The 18,173-nt window shown below is 37.7% G+C and overlaps 1 protein-coding gene across 1 annotated transcript in view; it reads left to right on the top strand.

The window, feature by feature from the left end:
* Positions 1 to 18,173, top strand: part of SMCHD1 (structural maintenance of chromosomes flexible hinge domain containing 1) — a 236,957-nt gene that overhangs the window by 32,404 nt on the left and 186,380 nt on the right. Inside the window, exons 2-3 of the mRNA XM_007935470.1 lie at positions 8,477 to 8,552; positions 16,065 to 16,226. Coding sequence (XP_007933661.1) covers positions 8,477 to 8,552; positions 16,065 to 16,226 — 238 coding nt within the window. The remainder of the gene's footprint in view (positions 1 to 8,476; positions 8,553 to 16,064; positions 16,227 to 18,173) is intronic.

Raw genomic sequence — 18,173 nt, 5'->3', positions numbered from 1 at the left:
TAAGGCAATAAGAGAAAAAATGTAGAGGAAAATTATGAAAAAAATAAAACAACAACGGAAAAATGGAAAAAGAAAAGCAAGGAACGGGGTTAACCACAAGAAAAAAAAAGAAGAAAACAAAACAAAACAAAAACCATATATATGCAACCAGGAACAGGGAAAAGAAAAAGAGCTGAAAACCAGGACCTGGGAGGGGAATAATAAAGAATAATAGTAAAAAGGACAAAAGTATTACTAATAGTAATAGTTTTCAAACAGACAAAAACAAGCAAAGTATAAACCAGAAGAAAAAACTGTAGGGAGGTAGGGCAGGGCACCCAGGCTCCACCTGTGCGCACAGACTGGGATGGAGTTCCTGTGGGCCCAGAAGGTGGGTGGGAGTGGGGGATGGCCTACCTCCGTTCAGCAAGGGGTGTGGGGTATAAGAGTAACAAGGGGAATGTTGTACCTTTTCAGTCGTCCAGGTCTGCAGTGTCCTTGTGGTTACTCACAAGCAGAACATGTTCTTAAGCCCTTGGAATCTGGGAGAGTGCTGTCTTTTTAAATATCCAAAATGGTCAAGTTCTTGTAAACATTCAAAATGGTTGCACCCTCTGGACAGGCAAAAGTCGACAGCTCAGCCCGCCTTTCTCTTCACTGGTCCTTCACCTTTTATTCCCTAGCCACCAGAACAGTCCTCCATGCAGTCCCTGGCTAGCAGGGCTGATTTTTAGATTAATTCTTAGGTCCAACCACCACTCGGCACTCTCCAAGCTGTTTGTGCCATGCCATCAGGCTCTCCCAGGATCTCTGCCAGCCCGCAGCTCTGCATGTCTCCTTTTTTGTATTTTCATGCAAATTCTTCTGCTAGTTGGCGTTTAATCCATTTCTATATCCTTCCCTTCAAGGCTCAGGGTTCCAGGATTATCTTCTGTATCTGTGTTAATTGGTTCCCCTTTTTTTTGTTGAAGAGGGTCTGTGTAGTCTTTCTGCCTATTCGCCATCTTACTGGAAGTCTCCTCCAGTAGTTTTCTTGGTAAATCTCTTGGTTTTCTATGTACAGGATCATATCATGATCAAACAGGGATAGTTTTACTTCTTCCTTACTGTTCTGGTTACCTAGTGCCACTCTGACAAGAAATGTACCACAAATGGGATGGCCTTAACAAACAGTTTATTCTCATAATTTGGAGACTTTAAGTCCAAGTTCAAAGTGCCAAGCTCTAGGGGATGGGTGAAAGCCCATCATTCTTGGGGTCCAACTCTGCCTCCTGCTCCCAGCCCTCTGGAGCTAGGTGCATTTCTTCACTCAGACAGCTGCTTGCTGCTGAGGCTGAGAAGCCCCAAGGTTGACAAGTAGGCACAGTCCCAATGTCACCAAACCAGACGGCAGGCCATTAACTTAAGTCTATTTTAAGTTCCAAGGTTGGCAGAGCATAGCAGGCTGGTGAGCAACGACATGGCTACATGCAGGTTCCAAGCGTGCCATAGGCAAGAGACCATTCCCAAGGCTTCTCCTTAAATACAGGAAGCAGATCACATCCCAAAGGCAGCTGCTTGTGGTAGATCCCACCATGGAGTTGATTGCTAGTCTCATCATGGGGAATAAGTACCACCAGCTGCCCAGCCACTCAGCCAGGCCCGGCCAAGTTGACACACAAACATAACTACCACAGTTACCAATTTAGATGCCTTTGATTTCCCGTTCTTGCCTATTGCCCCAGCTGTAACTTCCAATACAATGTTGAGTAGAAGTGGTAATAAAGGGCATCCTTGTCTGGTTCTCATTCATGAATGGAATAGTTTCAGTGTATCTCCATTTAGCTTAATGTTGGCTTTTGGTTATGCCCTTTATTATGTTGTGAATTTCCCTTTTGTTCCTATTAGATTCTGAGAGTTTTTATCAGTAATGTTATCATCTGCCTTTTCTGCATCAATTGAAATGATCATGTGGTTCTTCTTCTTCGTTTTACTTATCTGATGGATTACATTGACTGTTTTTCTAATGTTGAACCATCCTTGCATACCCAGTATGAAACCCACTTCCTAATATTTTTTTTTTTTTATATATATATGTTGTTGGAATCTATTGGTTAGGATTTAGTTGAATATTTTTGCATCTGTATTCATGAGGAATATCGGTCTGTAGTTTTTCTTTTTAGTCATGTCTTTGCCTGGTTTTGGTATCAAGGTTATTCTTTATAAAATGAATTTGGGAGGATTCCATCCTTTTCTGTGTTCTGGAATAGTTTGAGTAGGTTTTGTTGAATGTTGATTTAATTTTCCAGTGAAACTGTCTCATTCAGGACTTTTTTTTGTTGGTAACTTTTTCATGACTTGTTTTATTTCTTCCTTTGTTATTGGTCTGTTCAAATTTTCCATCTCAGTTTGTGTTAATTTAGGTAAGTAGCATGTTTCTAGAAATCTCTTAATTTCTTCTGGGTTTTCAGATTTGTTGGAGTACAATTCTACATTAGAAAAACCCCAGAAACTCATTGCTGTCAAATCAGATCCGACTCAATAGTAACCCCTCCTTGGGTTTCCGAGGCGATATCACTACAGAAATAGATTGCCAAATCTTCCTTCCAAAGAGTGACTGGTGGGATTGAACCACCAGCCTTCTGGTTAGCAATCAAATGCCTCACGTGCTACACCACCAGGGCTCCTTCATAGTACCCCAATATTACTGTTTTTATTTCAGTTCTGTTGTGATATTGACCAATTTGTTCCTTATTCATGGTATTTGTGTTCTCTCCCTCTTTTCCTTTGTTGAGTTTGCCGGTGGTTTGTCAATTTTATTACTCTTTTCCAAAAAACAACTTCTGGTCTTGTTGATTTTTTTACTATTGTCTTTCCATTTTCTGTTTCGTTTATTTCTGCTTGAATCTATTATTTCTTTTCTTCTGGTAACTGTAGGCTTTTACTGCTGCTCTTTTTCTAATTTTTGTACATGTTGAGTTAAGTTGTTGATTTTGGTTCTTCTTTTTTTTTTTTTTAATGTGTGCATTTATTGCTATAAATTGCTCTCTCTGATTGCTGCTTTTGGCATGTCCCAAAGATTTTGGTATGCTGTGATTTCATTCTCATTTGATTCAAGGAATTTTTTAATTTCATTTTTTATTTCTTCTGTTACCCGGTATTTAAGGAGGGTATTATTGAGTTTCCTGTGTTTGCTCTTTTTCTGTTGATCTTCCTGTTGTTGATTTCTAATTTTATATTTTGACCGGAGAAGATGCTTTACAGTATTTCAGTGGTTTAAAATTTATTAGGCTTTCTTTGTGGCTTAAGCTATGGTGTGTCCTACGGAATGTTCCATGTGTACTTGAAAAGAATGTATGTTATTCTATTGTTGGGTGAAGTGCTCTGTAGATGTCTGTAAGGTCATGTTGGTTGATTGTATTGTTTAGTTCTTCTGTGTCTTTATTGATTTTTTTTCCAGTTGTTCTGTCTTCCATTGAAGGTGGTGTATTAAAGTCTCCTGCTATGACTGTGAAGTCATGTATTTTTCTTTCCAATTCTGTTAAAGTTTATTTTATTGGGTGTATAGATATTGCTATGGTTATGTTCTGTCGTTCAGTCTTTCACTCATTACATATTGTCTTTTCTTGTCTCTTATGGTTTCTTTGGTCTTAAAGTCAGGTTTATCAGAAATTAACACTGCCACTTTTGTTCTTTTTTGATTACCATTTGCTTGATATATCTTTTTCCAACCTTTGATTTTTAGTCTGTGTTTGTCTTTGTTTCTAAGATTTGTGTCTTATAAACAGCATATTTTGATGGGTTATATTTTCTTATCCTGTCTGCTGCTGTCTCATGAGCGGTGCATTTAATCCATTGACATTCAGTGTAATTATTGACAAGTATGAATTTGTTGCTGTCAGTTTGTTATGTGTTTTTTTGTGGTGTTACTAATTTCTTTGTTCATATAATTTTCTGTGTAAACTCATTATGTTTATGAATCTTGTTATCATTTCTTTCATTGGTGCTGTTTCAGTATTTGCTATGAATCTGTGCTCATCCTCTTTTATATTCTGATGTGAAGGTTTATTATTTTTCTTTGAGGTTACCCTGTGATTTATAATTTTCTTCCCAAGTTTAGAATAGTGCATTCTATCTTGCAGTTGTCTTGACTTCTTCACCATTTAGAAGTTCTGAAACTACACAGTTTTTTCCTCTTTTTGGTTTGTAATTGTATTCATTTACCAGTTGAGTCTCTGGCTCCCTGTTTACAGTCTTGTAAGCTTATTTTACTTTGTATACTCCGATAGCTGAATTGGTTTCTGGATTATGTCATCATGTGTGTTAATGGTTGGTTGTTGTTTGCTATTGTTGGTTCTCTGTCCAAAGGACTCCCTTTAGCATCTCTTGGTATAGTTGGTCTGGTTTTAACAAATTCCCTTAATTTCATCTGGAGATGTTCTAATTCACCATCATATTTTCCAGGGACAATTTTGCTGGATATATAATTCTCGATTGGAAATTTTTTTCTTTCAGGGTTTTGTATATACCATCCCATTGTCGTCTTGCCTGTATGGTTTCTGCCGAGAAATCAGAGCTTCAACTTTTGGTTCCTTTTGTAGGTAACTCTTCATTTTTCTTGTGCTGTTTTCAGGGTTTTTTTTTTTTGCCTTTGATTTTGGTGAGTTTGATTATGGTATGTTTTGGTGATTTTCTTTTGGGGTCTCTTCTGTTTGGGGGTCGTTGGATTTCTTGAATGGATATAGTCTCATCTTTCATCATACCATGGAAATTCTCTTCCAACAAATTTATGACAATTTTCTCTGTGGTTTCCTTTGTCTCTTCCTGTTCTGGAATTCCAGTTACACATAGGTCAGTCCTCTTGATGGTATCATCCTACATGAATCTTAGGCTTTCTTCATTTTGCTTTGATCTTTTTTCTGATTGATCCCTTACCACAGTAGCATTGAGGTATTTATCTTCACTTTTACTAATTTTGTCTTCCATTGATTTGATTCTGCCTCTTTAACCATTCAGTGTGTTATCTCTTTCTGAAATTTTATTATTAATATTCTCGATTTTTATGTGTAGATTTTGTATTATTTCTAATTTTTCATTTTGTTCTTATATTGTCTTCTGAAATTGTTCTAGGGTTTTTTCTGTGTTTTCCTTAATTTGTCAGTGTTTTCCTTGATCTGTCTCAGTCCATTGAAGGTACCTAAATATAATTTGTTTGAATTCCTTATCAGGGAGTTCTAGTGCTGCATCTTCCTCATGGATATTTTCTGCATTTGTATCCTGGTCCCTTGTATCTACTATTTTATCTTGCTTCTTTGTGTAGACTGTGATGGTCTGTTGTCTCTGTTTCATTGTGGTGTTGGATTTCTGTTTAATTGATGATTGTATGTTGGAGTGATTCACCCATGATATTTATTTTCTTTTGATACATCTGAATAAGCAGGATACTGTGCCTCTCTGTTCACTAGTTGGCAGCACTTATGTACTCACCACCTATGTTGTGGTGGGTGTGGTAGAGAATGAGAGTAGGTTCATATATCTCTTAGCTGTTTGTGAAGAGTAGTGAAGGGTGATCAGACTTGTATTGGCTGCCATGTATCATTGGCCAGTTGATCTAGAAGCAAGTGATGGTCCTTCCTCAGGAGGAAGTGCAAGTATGGTTGGGTCGTTTTGGCACAGTTGCAGCCTCCTACTCAGTTAGACAAAAACAACAATCAAAAAAACCACTAAAAAAGTAAAAACAGGAGGACAAAAAACATACACTTTCTGGTTGTCAACCATGTGTGTGTTTGTGCTGTCCCCAGCAAACAGAACCTATTCTTAGGTCCCTGCGATCTGAACGGGAACATTCCCACTTTAAATATTCAAAATGGCCACACCACTTGTAACCACTCAAAATGCCTGCACCATCTGGACAGCTGAAAGCCACAGCTCAGTTTATCTCCTCCTTTGCTGTCCTTTTTTAGTTGTCAGTCACCGGTGTTGTAGTCCATGCAGCCTTTGGCGAGCAGAACCGATTTTTAGGTTAATTTTCTGCGCTTAAGGCATTTAAGTGCTAACCAGAAGGATGGTGATTTAAACCTACCAGCCACTCCTCAGAAGGAAGATTGGCCAGTCTACTTTGGTAGGGATACTGCCCTGGAATCCCAAGGAGGGTCGTTATGTCAGTAACAACTTGACAGCTGTGAGTTTTATTTTTGTTTTTTTTACACCACTTGGAAGTATTCAAACTGTGCCATCAGGATCGCTGACAGACCGCAGCTCTCTTTGTATCCTCATTCACGGTTTTCATCCAGGTTCTTCTACTAGTTGGTGTTTAATCTACTTCTGTATCCTTCCTTTCAATGTTCAGGGCTCCAGGAATATCTTTTGTATCTGTGGCAATTGGTTTCTCTTTTCTTTGTTGATGAGGGTCTGTGTATCTTGTCTGACTCTTCTGCCATTTTCCTAGAAATCCTCTCCCTAGATTTCTTGTAAATCTTGAGTGATAAATAGAATCATTACAGATAAGGGTCTTAACCTATCCTTTAATGCAAACTAGAGTGTATATTATTTTGCATAATATAAACTGCTTTAACCAGTAACCACATAAATTTTTGTTGAAATTTCTCTCTCAGGAAATAATCCATTAATAGTATTGGATGTTCCTGATCTCAGGGTAATTTAGGGACTCAGTCATAGAGTACAATTTCCAAGCACAAATCATTAAAGACTAATTTGCTGAGTTGTAGAGCAGTGCTCTAAAGTATGTAGCTTCTCATTGAACTTGATCCATGGAGGAAATTTGAAGTATTTAGAGATTTTATGAACTGCAAGTTAGTTAGCCTTTTAAAAAATTTCTTAAAACCAACTTTGGAGAGAGGACAGAAGGCATTTTGTAGTTGACCAAAGACATGGAGGACAGGGATTTTGTATGCCAAGTAAGGATGGATCTATATGCTTTAAAAATTAACTCAGGAAAAAGTGTGATTGATATTCTGTTGTGAAAATGAATAAGCATAGTTAAGACTCTTGCTTGAATAGAATTTTATCCTGCTTTCATATACAAATACTTAGAGTGTGTCTCTTCATGGCCGGGTTACTACAAGTATATGAAAGATTTCAGTTTAATAAGATAGATTTTCCACCAGAAACATAGTGGAAGGTACTATTTCTTGAATAAAAGCATAATGAGGGATAATAATTTTAAAATAAAAAACCGAAACCAAACCCACTACCATTGAGAAGGTTCCAATTTGTAGCGACCCTGTAAGACAGAGTCAAAGTGCCCCGTAGTGTTTCCAAGGCTGTAAATCCTTATGGAAGCAGATCACGTCTTTGTTCTCCCTCAGAGCAGCTAGTGGGTTTGAACTACTGACCTTTTGGTTGGCAGCCAAGTGCCTTAATTATCACACCACCAGAGCTCCTTAAATGAAGAAAGCAAAACAAAATAAATAAGTCATGTGTTTTATAGAATATAATAGATTTATGAAGAGTATTGAATACTTCTATATAAACACATTTCAGATGTACATAGATCTTACAGATTTGTTTTGGCACATAGTTTTTCAGTAACCATAAAAAATTTTAGGTTTTATAGGATGTATAAGCCCAGGATATTACGGTTGGGACATTGTAGAAAAAGTAATGGACTGAAAAGGAAATTACAGTCACAGTTAGATAAAAACAATGAAAATCTGTAACATAAATTTTTATTTCTGATACATGAATAGACTCTTATTCCAATCAATTTATATTCGTGTCTACTTTTTCTGTAAAGTGGAATTAACCTAGGATGTGAATATGTTTAAGTTTATTAAAGTATGTGAAATTGTTTCAGCACTGTCAGCAATGTGTAAGGTCCTATTTCCCTATACAAGGACATAACACTTGGTATTATTACAACTTAATTTTTTTGCCAGTGTGATGGATATGGTAATCAAGTTATTTTAATTTCTTTGATAGTGAGGTTGAATATCTTTTCATGTTTTTCAGTCTTTTCCTTTATTGCATATACTTCTTACATCTTTTCAGAATTCATTGTCACAATCTCAAAATTGGTCTGTGTTTTTTCTTAAGTTTTACATTGATATGCAGCTGCTTTAATTCTCCTGGAATTTATTTTTTGTGTATGATGATATGAGGATTTGATCTATTTCCATGAGGTTAGCTAATCGTCTCAGTATAATTTATTCAGTAGTTTGTTTTCTTCTCAAATATTTGTAATGCGGATACTGCTGTTTGCCAAGCCCCTTGTAAATATGTGTGTGGGTCTGTTTCAAGTCCTGTATTATCTTGTACTGGTCTATGACAGTATGTTCTAAACTAGAAATTTTCTTATTAAATGTTTCAGGTTTATACAAAGAGAATAGAGTTAAATGAGCCCCACATACTCATAAAAAACATAGTCTTATATTTTCTAGACAAAGGAATGTAGTAAGATGATAGTATACTATCAGTATTTTTATATTCTTAACAAATTTAAGTTGTGAATTTATCACCTATGGATAATATTTAATTTTATTCCTCTTATTTTGTGTAGACACTCGGCATTTCACTGGAAGAGAAATTTGTTATTACAACAACAAGTAGGAAAGAAATTACCTGTGATAATTTTGGTAAGTCAACAGTGTTATTAAGTTCACAGTTTTATATTTAAATTGTCCTGGTACACGATACCACTGTGGTTGTCAGTTTGTTGTACTGTGGTGGCTTGAGTGTTGCTGTGATACTGGAAGCTTTGCCACTGGTATTTCAGATACCAGCGGGGTTACCCATTGGTGGACACATTTCCGCACAGTTTCCAGACTAAGACAGACCAGGAACAAGGACATGGCCAGGTTCACTTCTGAAAAAATTGGCCACTGAAAACTTTATGAATAGCAGGGAAACATTGTCTCATATAGTCCTGGAAGATGAGCACCTCAAGTTGGAAGTTAGTCAAAATATGACTTGGGAAGACCTGCCTCCTCAGAGTATGTTGTTGTTTTTGTTAGTGCCATCAAGTCAGCCTCAACTCATAGTGACCCCTTCTTAGGTTTCCGAGACAATATCACTACAGAAGTAGATTACCCAATCTTCCTTCCGAGGAGTGGCTGGTGGGTTTGAACCACCAGCCTTCTGATTAGCAGGCAAGTGCCCCAGGCACTATGCTACCAGAGCTACTCCTCAAAGTATAGTTGACCTTATATTAACACTTTGGGAACCTTTTTTTTCCCTTTAATTTTTATTGTGATTTGGGTAAATGTTTACAGAGAAAATTCTTTTTCTATAGAGCAGTTCATATACATTCTGTCTCGTGACATTGACTGCACTTTTGGGATCTTCATTTGCTGATGTGGAATAACTCAAAATGAGAAGAAACAGCTGCAAACATCCACTAATAATTGGAACATGGAATGTATGAAGTATGAATCTTAGAAAATTGGAAATTGTCAAAAATGGAATAGAATGCATAAAGGTCAATATCCTAGGCGTTACTGAGCTGAAGTGGACTGGTGTTGGCCATTTTGAATCAGACAGTCATATGGTGTACTATACTGCGTATGACACATGGAATAGGAATGGTGTCACATTCATTGTCAAAAAGAATGTTTCAAGATCTAAAGTACAGTGTTGTCAATGATAGCATAATATACCTTCATTTATAAGGAAGACCAGTTAATATGACTGTTACTCAAATTTATGCATCAACCACTAAGGCAAAAATGAAGAAATTGAAGATTTTTATCAACTTCTACAGTCAGAAATTGATCAAACATGCTATCAAGATATATGATAAATTACTTGGATTGAAGTGTGAAAGTTGGCAACAACGAAGCAGCATCTGTAGTTGGAAAATAAGGCTTTGGTGATAGAAAATTATATTGGAGATGGAAAGACAGAATTTTGTAAGACCAGCAACTTATTCGTTGTCAATACCTTTTTCCAACAACATAAGTGGCAAGTATATACATGGATTTCACCAGATGGAATACACAGCAGTCAAATAAATTACATCTGTAGAAGGAGACCAAGGTGTAGTAAATTAGATAATAGGTCTTTTTTAGCGTGTTTGTAAACACCAAGGTGGAATTATCCATGAGCAACTGAGTAGCTTCTGATTGTTAAAAGTTATCGACCTGGGGCATTTCTGTTGTGAATGGCAGAAAGTAGTCTTCTGGGAAGTTCACGCTCTATCAGTTGTATAGAATTCTGATGTTGGGATTGGTTAGTTTGGCCACTCTGCCAGTCTCAAAAGTAGCCCTCATAGAAGCAGAAGGAGCCCCTCTGATTGCTGGCTGAGAGACATGCTGCTGAGAGAAATGTGCTGCTAAGATACATGAGGGAGACATGCTGCTGAGAGAGAGAGAGATGTACTGCTGAGAGAGATGCCGAGAAACACACACTGCTGAGAGAGAGAGAGAGACTGAGAGAGACTGCTGGCTGCGAGAGACTGAGTGCATTCCTGAATTTGAATTGTAGCCTGTTGCTTCCCTAATAAACCCCATAATCTGTGAGTTCTGTGTGGCCACTGCAGTGAATTATTGAACCCAGCAGAGAGGTAGTGGGTGCCATGGGAGGAACAGTTGGTGACAAGGTTAGTAAGAAGGTTGGAGGGTGGCGACATGTGTGGCCTCATAAGAGCAGGTCTTGGGCTGCTGCTGGTGATTCTGTTCTCTTCGTGTGTAGTTCAAGAAGGTCAGAAGATGCCATGCCTCCTTGCCCATTTGGCAGAGACAATGGAGAACAGTTAGACCAACGCCAGGGGCCAACTGTGAAACAGACCATCAATTGCTCATATGCAAGTTGAAGTTGAAAAAAATTGAAACAAGTCCATGAGGGTCCAAGTCCAACCTTGAGTATATCCCACCTGAATTTAGAGAGTATTTGAAGAATAGATTTGATGCATTGAAAACCAGTGACCAAAGACCAGATAAGTTGTGAGATGACATCAAGGACATCATCCTTGAAAAAAGCAAAAGGTCATTAAAATACAGGAAAAGAAGAAAAGGCCAAAATGAATGTCAGAAGAGACTCTGAAGCTTGCTCTTGAACACAGAGCAGCTAAAGTGAATGTAAGAAATGATGAAATTAAAGAGCTGAACAGAAGATTTCAAAGGGGGCAGCTCAAGAAGACAGTAAAGTATTATGATGAAATGTGCAAAGACCTTGAATTAGAAAATCAGAAGGAAAGAAGACACTCGGCATTTCTTTACCTGAAAGAAATGAAGAAAAATTCAAGCCTCACATTGCAGTATTGATGGATTCTATGGCAAAATATTGAATGATGCAGGAAACATCAACAAAAACAAAAAGGTGGAAGGAACACAGAGTTATTTTACCAAAAAGAATTAGTTGATGTTCAGCCATTTCAGGAGGTAGCATATGACCAAGAACCAATGGTATTGAAGGAAGAAGTCCAAGCTGCATAGAAGCAATTGATGAAAAAGAGGGAATTGTTAGAATATCCATTGAGATGTTTAAACAAACAGATGCAGCACTGGAGGTGTTCACTTGTCTGTGCTAAGACATTTGGAAGACAGCTACCTAGGTGACCGACAGGAAGAGAATCATATTTGTGCGTATTCTAAAGAAAGGTGATCCAGCAGAATATAGAAATTATTGAACAATATCATTAATACCAAATTAAGTAAAATTTTGCTGAAGGTAATCCAAAAATGATTGCAGCAGTATATTGGCAGGAAATTTCCAGAAATTTAAGCCAGGTTCAGAAGAGGATGTAGAGTGAGAAATATTGCTCATGCCAGGTGGATCTTGGCTGAAAGTGAAGAATACCAGAAAGATGTTCACCTATGTTTTATTGATTTTGCAAAGGCATTTTACTATGTGGATTATAGCAAGTTATGGATAACATTGTAAAGAATGGGAATTCCAGAACACTTAATTGTGTTCATGAGGAACCTGTACACAGACCAAGAGGCTGTCGTTTGAACAGAACAAGGGGATACTTCTTGGTTTAAAATCAGGAAGGATGTGCATCAGGTTTGTATTCTTCACCATACTTATTCAATCTGTACGCTGAGCACATAATCCAAGAAGCTGGTCTATACGAAGAGGAACATGGCATCAGCATGGGAGGAAGAAGACTCATTAAAAGCCTGTGATATGCAAATGACACAGCCTTTCTTGCTGAGAGTGACAAAGAGACTTGAAGCACTTACTGATGGAGATCAGGCTATAGTCTTCAGTTTGGATTACATCTCAACATAAAACAAAAATCCTCACAGCTGGACTAATAAACAACATGATGACAAATGGAGAAAAAATTGAAGTTGTCAAGGACTTCATTTTACTTGGATCTGTGGGCATGGATGCAACTATCAAGAAATCATGCGCTGTTGAGTTGGATCTGACCCATAGTGACCCCTTCCTGGGTTTCTGAGGCAGTATCACTACGGAAGTAGATCGCCCAATCTCTTCCTTCTGAGGAATGGCTGGTGGGTTTGAACTGCCAGCCTTCTGCTTAACAGTCAAATGCCTTAGGCACTATGCCACCAGAGCTCCTTTATTGTATTGGGCAAATCTGTAAAAGACCTCTTTAAAATGTTAAAGAGTACAGATGTCACTTTGAAGACTAAAGTATACCTAACCCTACCCACCAAAGTGAAAGATGAGGAAGTTGAAGATTTTTATCTATTTCTGTAGTCTGAAATTGACAGAACATGCAATCAAGATGTGTTAATTATCACTGGTGACTGGAATGCAAAAGTTGGAAACAAAGAAGAATCACCGGTAGTTGGAAAATTTGGCCTTGCTGACAGAAATAATGCTGGAACTCGCATGATAGAATTTTGCAAGACCAACAACTTACTCATTGAAAATACCTTTTTTCAACAATACAAATGGTGGTTATACATGTGGACTTTGCCAGACAGAGTACACAGGAATCAGATTGATTACATCTGTGGCAAGAGGAGATGGAAAAGCTCAGTATCTTCAGCCAAAACAAGGCCAAGAGCTGATTGTGGAATAGACCATCAACTGCTCATATGCAAGTTCAACTTGAAGTTGAAGACAATTAAGTCTACAAGAGCCAACATATGACCTTGAATATATCCTTCCTGAATTTAGAGACCATCTAAAGAATAGATTTGATGCATTGAACACCACTGACCAAAAGCTAGAAGAATTATGGAATGACATAAAAAATATCATCCATGAAGAAAGCAAGAGGTCAATAAAAACACTAGAAAAGAAGAAAAGACTAAAATGGATGTCAGAATAGACTCTGAAACTTGACCTTGAGTGAAGAGTAGCTAAAGCCAGTGGAAAAAATTACGAGATAAAAGAGCTGAACAGAAGATTTCAAAGAGCAACTCGAGCAGACAAAGCCAATTACTGTAATGAAATGTGCAGAGACCTAGAGTTAGAAAACCAAAAGGGAAGAACATGCTCGACATTTCTCAAGCTGAAAGAACAGAAGAGGAAGTTTAAGCCTCAATTTGTAATATTGAAAGATTCTATAGGTAAAATATTGATGATGCAGGAAGCATCAAAAGAAGATGGAAGGAATACATAGAGTCACTGTGCCGAAAAGAACTGGTCGATCTTCATCCATTTCAGGAGGTAGCATATGTTCAAGAACCAGTGGTACTAAAGGAAGAAGTTGAAGCTGCACTGAAGGATGTGATGAAGAACAGGGCTCCAAGAATTGACGGAATGCCCATTAAGATGTTTCAACAAACAGATGCTGCATTGGAGGCACTCATTCAGCTATGCCAAGATATTTGGAAGACAGCTACCTGGCCAAACGACTGAAATAGATCCATATTTGTACCCATTCCAAAGAAAGGTGATTCCACACAATGTGGAAATTATCAAACAATATCATTAATATCGCATGCAAGTAAAATCTTACTGAAGATAATTCAAAAATGGTTGCAGCAGTATATAGACAGAGAACTTCCAGAGGTGCAAGCTGGATTCAGAAGAGAACGTGGAATGAGGGATATCATTGCTGATGTCAGATGGATCTTGGCTCAAAGCAACGAATAGCAGAAAAATGTTTACTTATGTTTTATTTACTGTGAAAAAGCATTTGATTGTGTGGATCATAACAAATTATGGATAACATTGAGAAGAGTGGGAATTCCAGAACACTTACTTGTACTCATGAGGAACCTGTACATAAATCAGGAGGCTGTTGTTCAAACAGAACAAGGGGACACTGCATAGTTTAAAGTCAAGAAGGGAGTGTGTCAGGGTTGTATCCTTTCCCCATACTTATTCAATCTATATGCTGAGCAAATAATCTGAGAAGCTAGACTATATGAAGAAGAACATGGCATCAGTTTTGGAGAAAGAATCATTAACAACCTGCGATACACTGACAACACAACTTTACTTGCTGAAAGTGAGGATGATTTGAAGCACTTACTGATGAAGATTTGAAGAATACAGTCTGCAGTATGGACTGCATCTCAATATAAAGAAAACAAAAATCCTGACAACTGGACCAATAAACAGCATCACGATAAGTGTAGAATAAATTGAAGTTGTCAAAGACTTCACGTTGCTTGGTTTTCCAGTTGACACCAATATAATCAGCAGTCAGGACATCAGACAATGTATAGCACTGGGCAAATTGGCTGCAAAGGACCTCTTTCAAGTGTTGAGGAGCAAAGATGGCTTCTTGAGGACTAAGGCGTGCCTGACACAAGCCATGATATTTTCAGTTGCCTCATATGTGTGTGAGACCTGGACAAGAATGGCAAAATATGCTGAAAGTACCACAGACTGCTAGAAGAACTAACATCTATCTGTCCTGGAGATGGTGGGGCCAGAATGTTCCTTGGAAGCGAGAATGGCCAGACTTTGTCTCACCTACTTTGGTCATGTTATCAGAAGGGACCATTCCCTTGAGAAGGATGTCATGCTTGGTAAGGTGGAGGGTCGTCGAAAGAGGGGAAGGCCCTCAACGAGATGGATTGACACAGTGGCTGTGGTGATGGGCTCAAGTATAGCAGGAATCATGGAGCTGACACAGGACTGGGCATTGTTTTGTTTTGCTGTGCATAGGGTCACTGTGATTTGGAGAGAACTACACCACACCTAACACCACCACCACCACACATGACATTTTCGTTAGGCTCATATGCATCTGAGAGTTGGACAGTGAATAAGGAAAACCATAGAAGAACTGATGCATTTGAATTGTGTTGTTGGCAAAGAATGTTGAATGTATCAGGGACTGCTAGAAGAACAAATACTTTTTCTTGCAGGAAGTACACTCGGAATGCTCTTAGAAGGGAGAGTGCCAGGTTTCATTTCTCATACTTAAGTCCTGTTTTCAGAAGGGACCAATCCCTGGAGATGGCTATCATTCTTAGTAAAGTAGAGGGTCAGTGAAAAAGAGGAAGACTATGAGATGAGTTGGCAGTGGCTGCGATGATGGACTGAAGCATGGCAACGATTCTGAGGATGGTGCAGGACTGGGCAGATTTTCATTCTGTTGTGCATAGGTTCATGCTGAGTCAACACCTAACAATAACAACAGTAACATGATAGAGCAACTACTGTTTTATCACCCATGCATACATTAAAACTGTTGATGATTTTCATTACTTTGGGTATTATGATAGAGGAAGAAACTGGTTATATCTGCAAACTTGATCAAAGGTCATTTATTTCAAGCTAGATTATGATTGATAGCACTTATGGCTTCAGAAGATAAGACCTTGCCCAGAACACAGGTCCTCTGTTTGGGTACTCAACAGTTTAATTCTCTGAACCTGTGGGGATTCTTCCGTTATCTTTTTTTTCTTTCTTTTTTTAAATCTAGTTACTTAGAAAGACCTGCCAGTTTTCCATGCCTGAATTCTTTTGTAATTAACCAATTCATTCCTCTAGTTTCATGTCTTATTTATGTTAATATAACTCCAGTGATCATCTGATTTGTTATGATAGTTTAACTTAGTAGGAATTGAGTGCTTGACATGTGTCAGTGTACTTGGGCCACTTTCATGATACCCTTAGCAAAACACAGCTGAATTTCTAGATAACTCTGTTGTTTTGAAATTTGCCTGTGTCATCTTTAGAAATATTTCACTGGTACACTTTTCAGAATTATAAGTTCGCTGAGTTTCTGATGCTAGTCTAGCACTTAGGATTTTACTTCTTGATTTCAGATGAAACTGTTAAAGATGGAGTCACTCTCTACTTGCTACAATCAGTCAATCAGTTACTACTCTCAGCTACAAAAGAACGAATTGACTTCCTACCTCACTATGACACACTGGTTAAAAGTGGCATGTATGAATATTATGCAAGTGAAGGACAAAATCCTTTGCGTAAGTATTTAATCCATATTAATTTTGATAAACTATTACTAAAAACTATTACTCTTTTTTTTATCTCCTAGTCTCATGTCTCATTCCTTCAAATTCTTATTCTACTTGATGAGAAGATGGTATCCACCCACTGCAAGCTTTCTTATCCCAACCTCTTCATCACTATGTGTTTCTTTTTCTACTAAGTCATCTTGCTTCAGGGTAAAGATACCTATTCTTTAAAGCTAGCCTACTATTGGAATTCATTCTTTTTCAGTTCATAGTCTTATGCCTCCACTGTCCTCTCCTCTTACTTATTCTTACTGGCATCCTATAAACCTCTCTTAGATTGAGAAAATGTTTGTTTTACCATGTGTACTTGTACAGCTTAACTGCACAAGTAAGTAGTGATCCTGTCTCCATTTCCATTCAATTTCTGTATCATTTCCTCTTCCTTTACTCCTTACCCGTTTCTATCCTATCTCTGAACTCTTTGCTAGATGTTTATAAATCAGTCAGTTTACCCTGTCTTCTCTTGGACCTTGCCAAAGTTTTTAATACTGCTTACATGTTCATTATAAACATTCTTACTTGAAATATTTCTTTATCATTATATTTGTATTGTGGTTTGTAGTAAATTAAAAAGCATAGATTAGCAAAAAGAAAACCCATTTTTCTCCCACCCAGATATAACCACCTCAGATACTTTGATGTTATCTCTTCAGGCTTTGTCATATTGTTTTATTTTTTTAAAATGGTTTTATACTGTGCATACTTTTATATCATACTTTTTAGCTTAAAAATAGAATGAACATCTTTCTATGTCAATATATATTTGTTTTCAGTTGTATTTAGATAACATAATTTATTTGAATATTCTGTTATTTGACACAAAAGTTGTGTCCAGTGATTATAGTTTTACAAATGACTAAATATTCTGTGATTCTGTGCTATTCTTATCTTAACTATTACTTCTACTACTTTTACTACTATCTGCTGCAGTGCCAGGCATTGTACCAAGTGCTTTATAAGCATTATCTCACTTAATCCTTAATCCTGTTTGATAGATTATTGACTCTGAGAGCTATGGTGGCATAGTGCCTAAGGCATTTGACTGCTAACCAGAAGGCTGGAGGTTCAAACCCACCAGCCAGCCACTCCTTGGAAGAGAAGATTGGGCAATCTACTTCTGTAGAGATAACACCTTGGATAACCCAAGGATGGGTTGCTATTTTGTGGAAGAAACTGATGCTAAGAGGTTTTAGGTGGCTTGCTAAAAGCCACATTACTGATAAGGACTGGAGCAGAATTTGAACCCTAACAAGTGTAATTTCAGAGCTTAAATTCTTAGCTAGTTAATTTATTACATCCTACTTTGTTCTCTTTAAACAAATAAGCTCTTATTTCTCCCATCTTAAAAAATTTTGTTTCACTCTAAAAGTCTGCCCAATTATTTTGCTCCCTTTTACAACAAAACTCTTTACAATAATTGACTGCATTCACTCTCTGCATTGCCTCTCCTCCTTCTCTTCTGTCCTACTCACTTTGACTTGGTGTTTATCCTAAATATTCTATGTTTACTTTTACAAGGTTACCACTGTCTAACTCCAGTGTTCAGTTTTCAGTTTGTTTATGGCTTCATTTGATATTATCACTTCCTTTTTGATAGTTTTTTCACTTGACTTTTGAGAGATCCTGCTGTCTTGATTTTCTTCCTACTTTATTGGCTGCCCTCTCCTCTTTCTCACCTTGTTTTTAATATTGAAGTGCCTTAGGGTTTATACCTTGCTACTCTCTTTTTCTCTCACTTCCTCAGTTTGTGATCCCTGAACTCCAAAATGGAGATGGTGAGAAATGTTGTTGTTGTTGTTGTTTGCTGTCGAGTCGGCCCCGACTCATAGTGACCCCTCCTTGGGTTTCCGAGGCAGTATCACTACGGAAGTAGGATTGCCCAACCTTCCTTCCAAG

The sequence above is a fragment of the Orycteropus afer genome, unplaced genomic scaffold, assembly GCF_000298275.1.
Source record: "Orycteropus afer afer isolate SDZICR_OR568_19922 unplaced genomic scaffold, OryAfe1.0 scaffold00028, whole genome shotgun sequence".
NCBI lineage: Eukaryota > Metazoa > Chordata > Mammalia > Tubulidentata > Orycteropodidae > Orycteropus > Orycteropus afer.
Note: the sequence above shows the minus strand (reverse complement) of the source record. Positions and strands in the feature narration are given on the sequence as shown.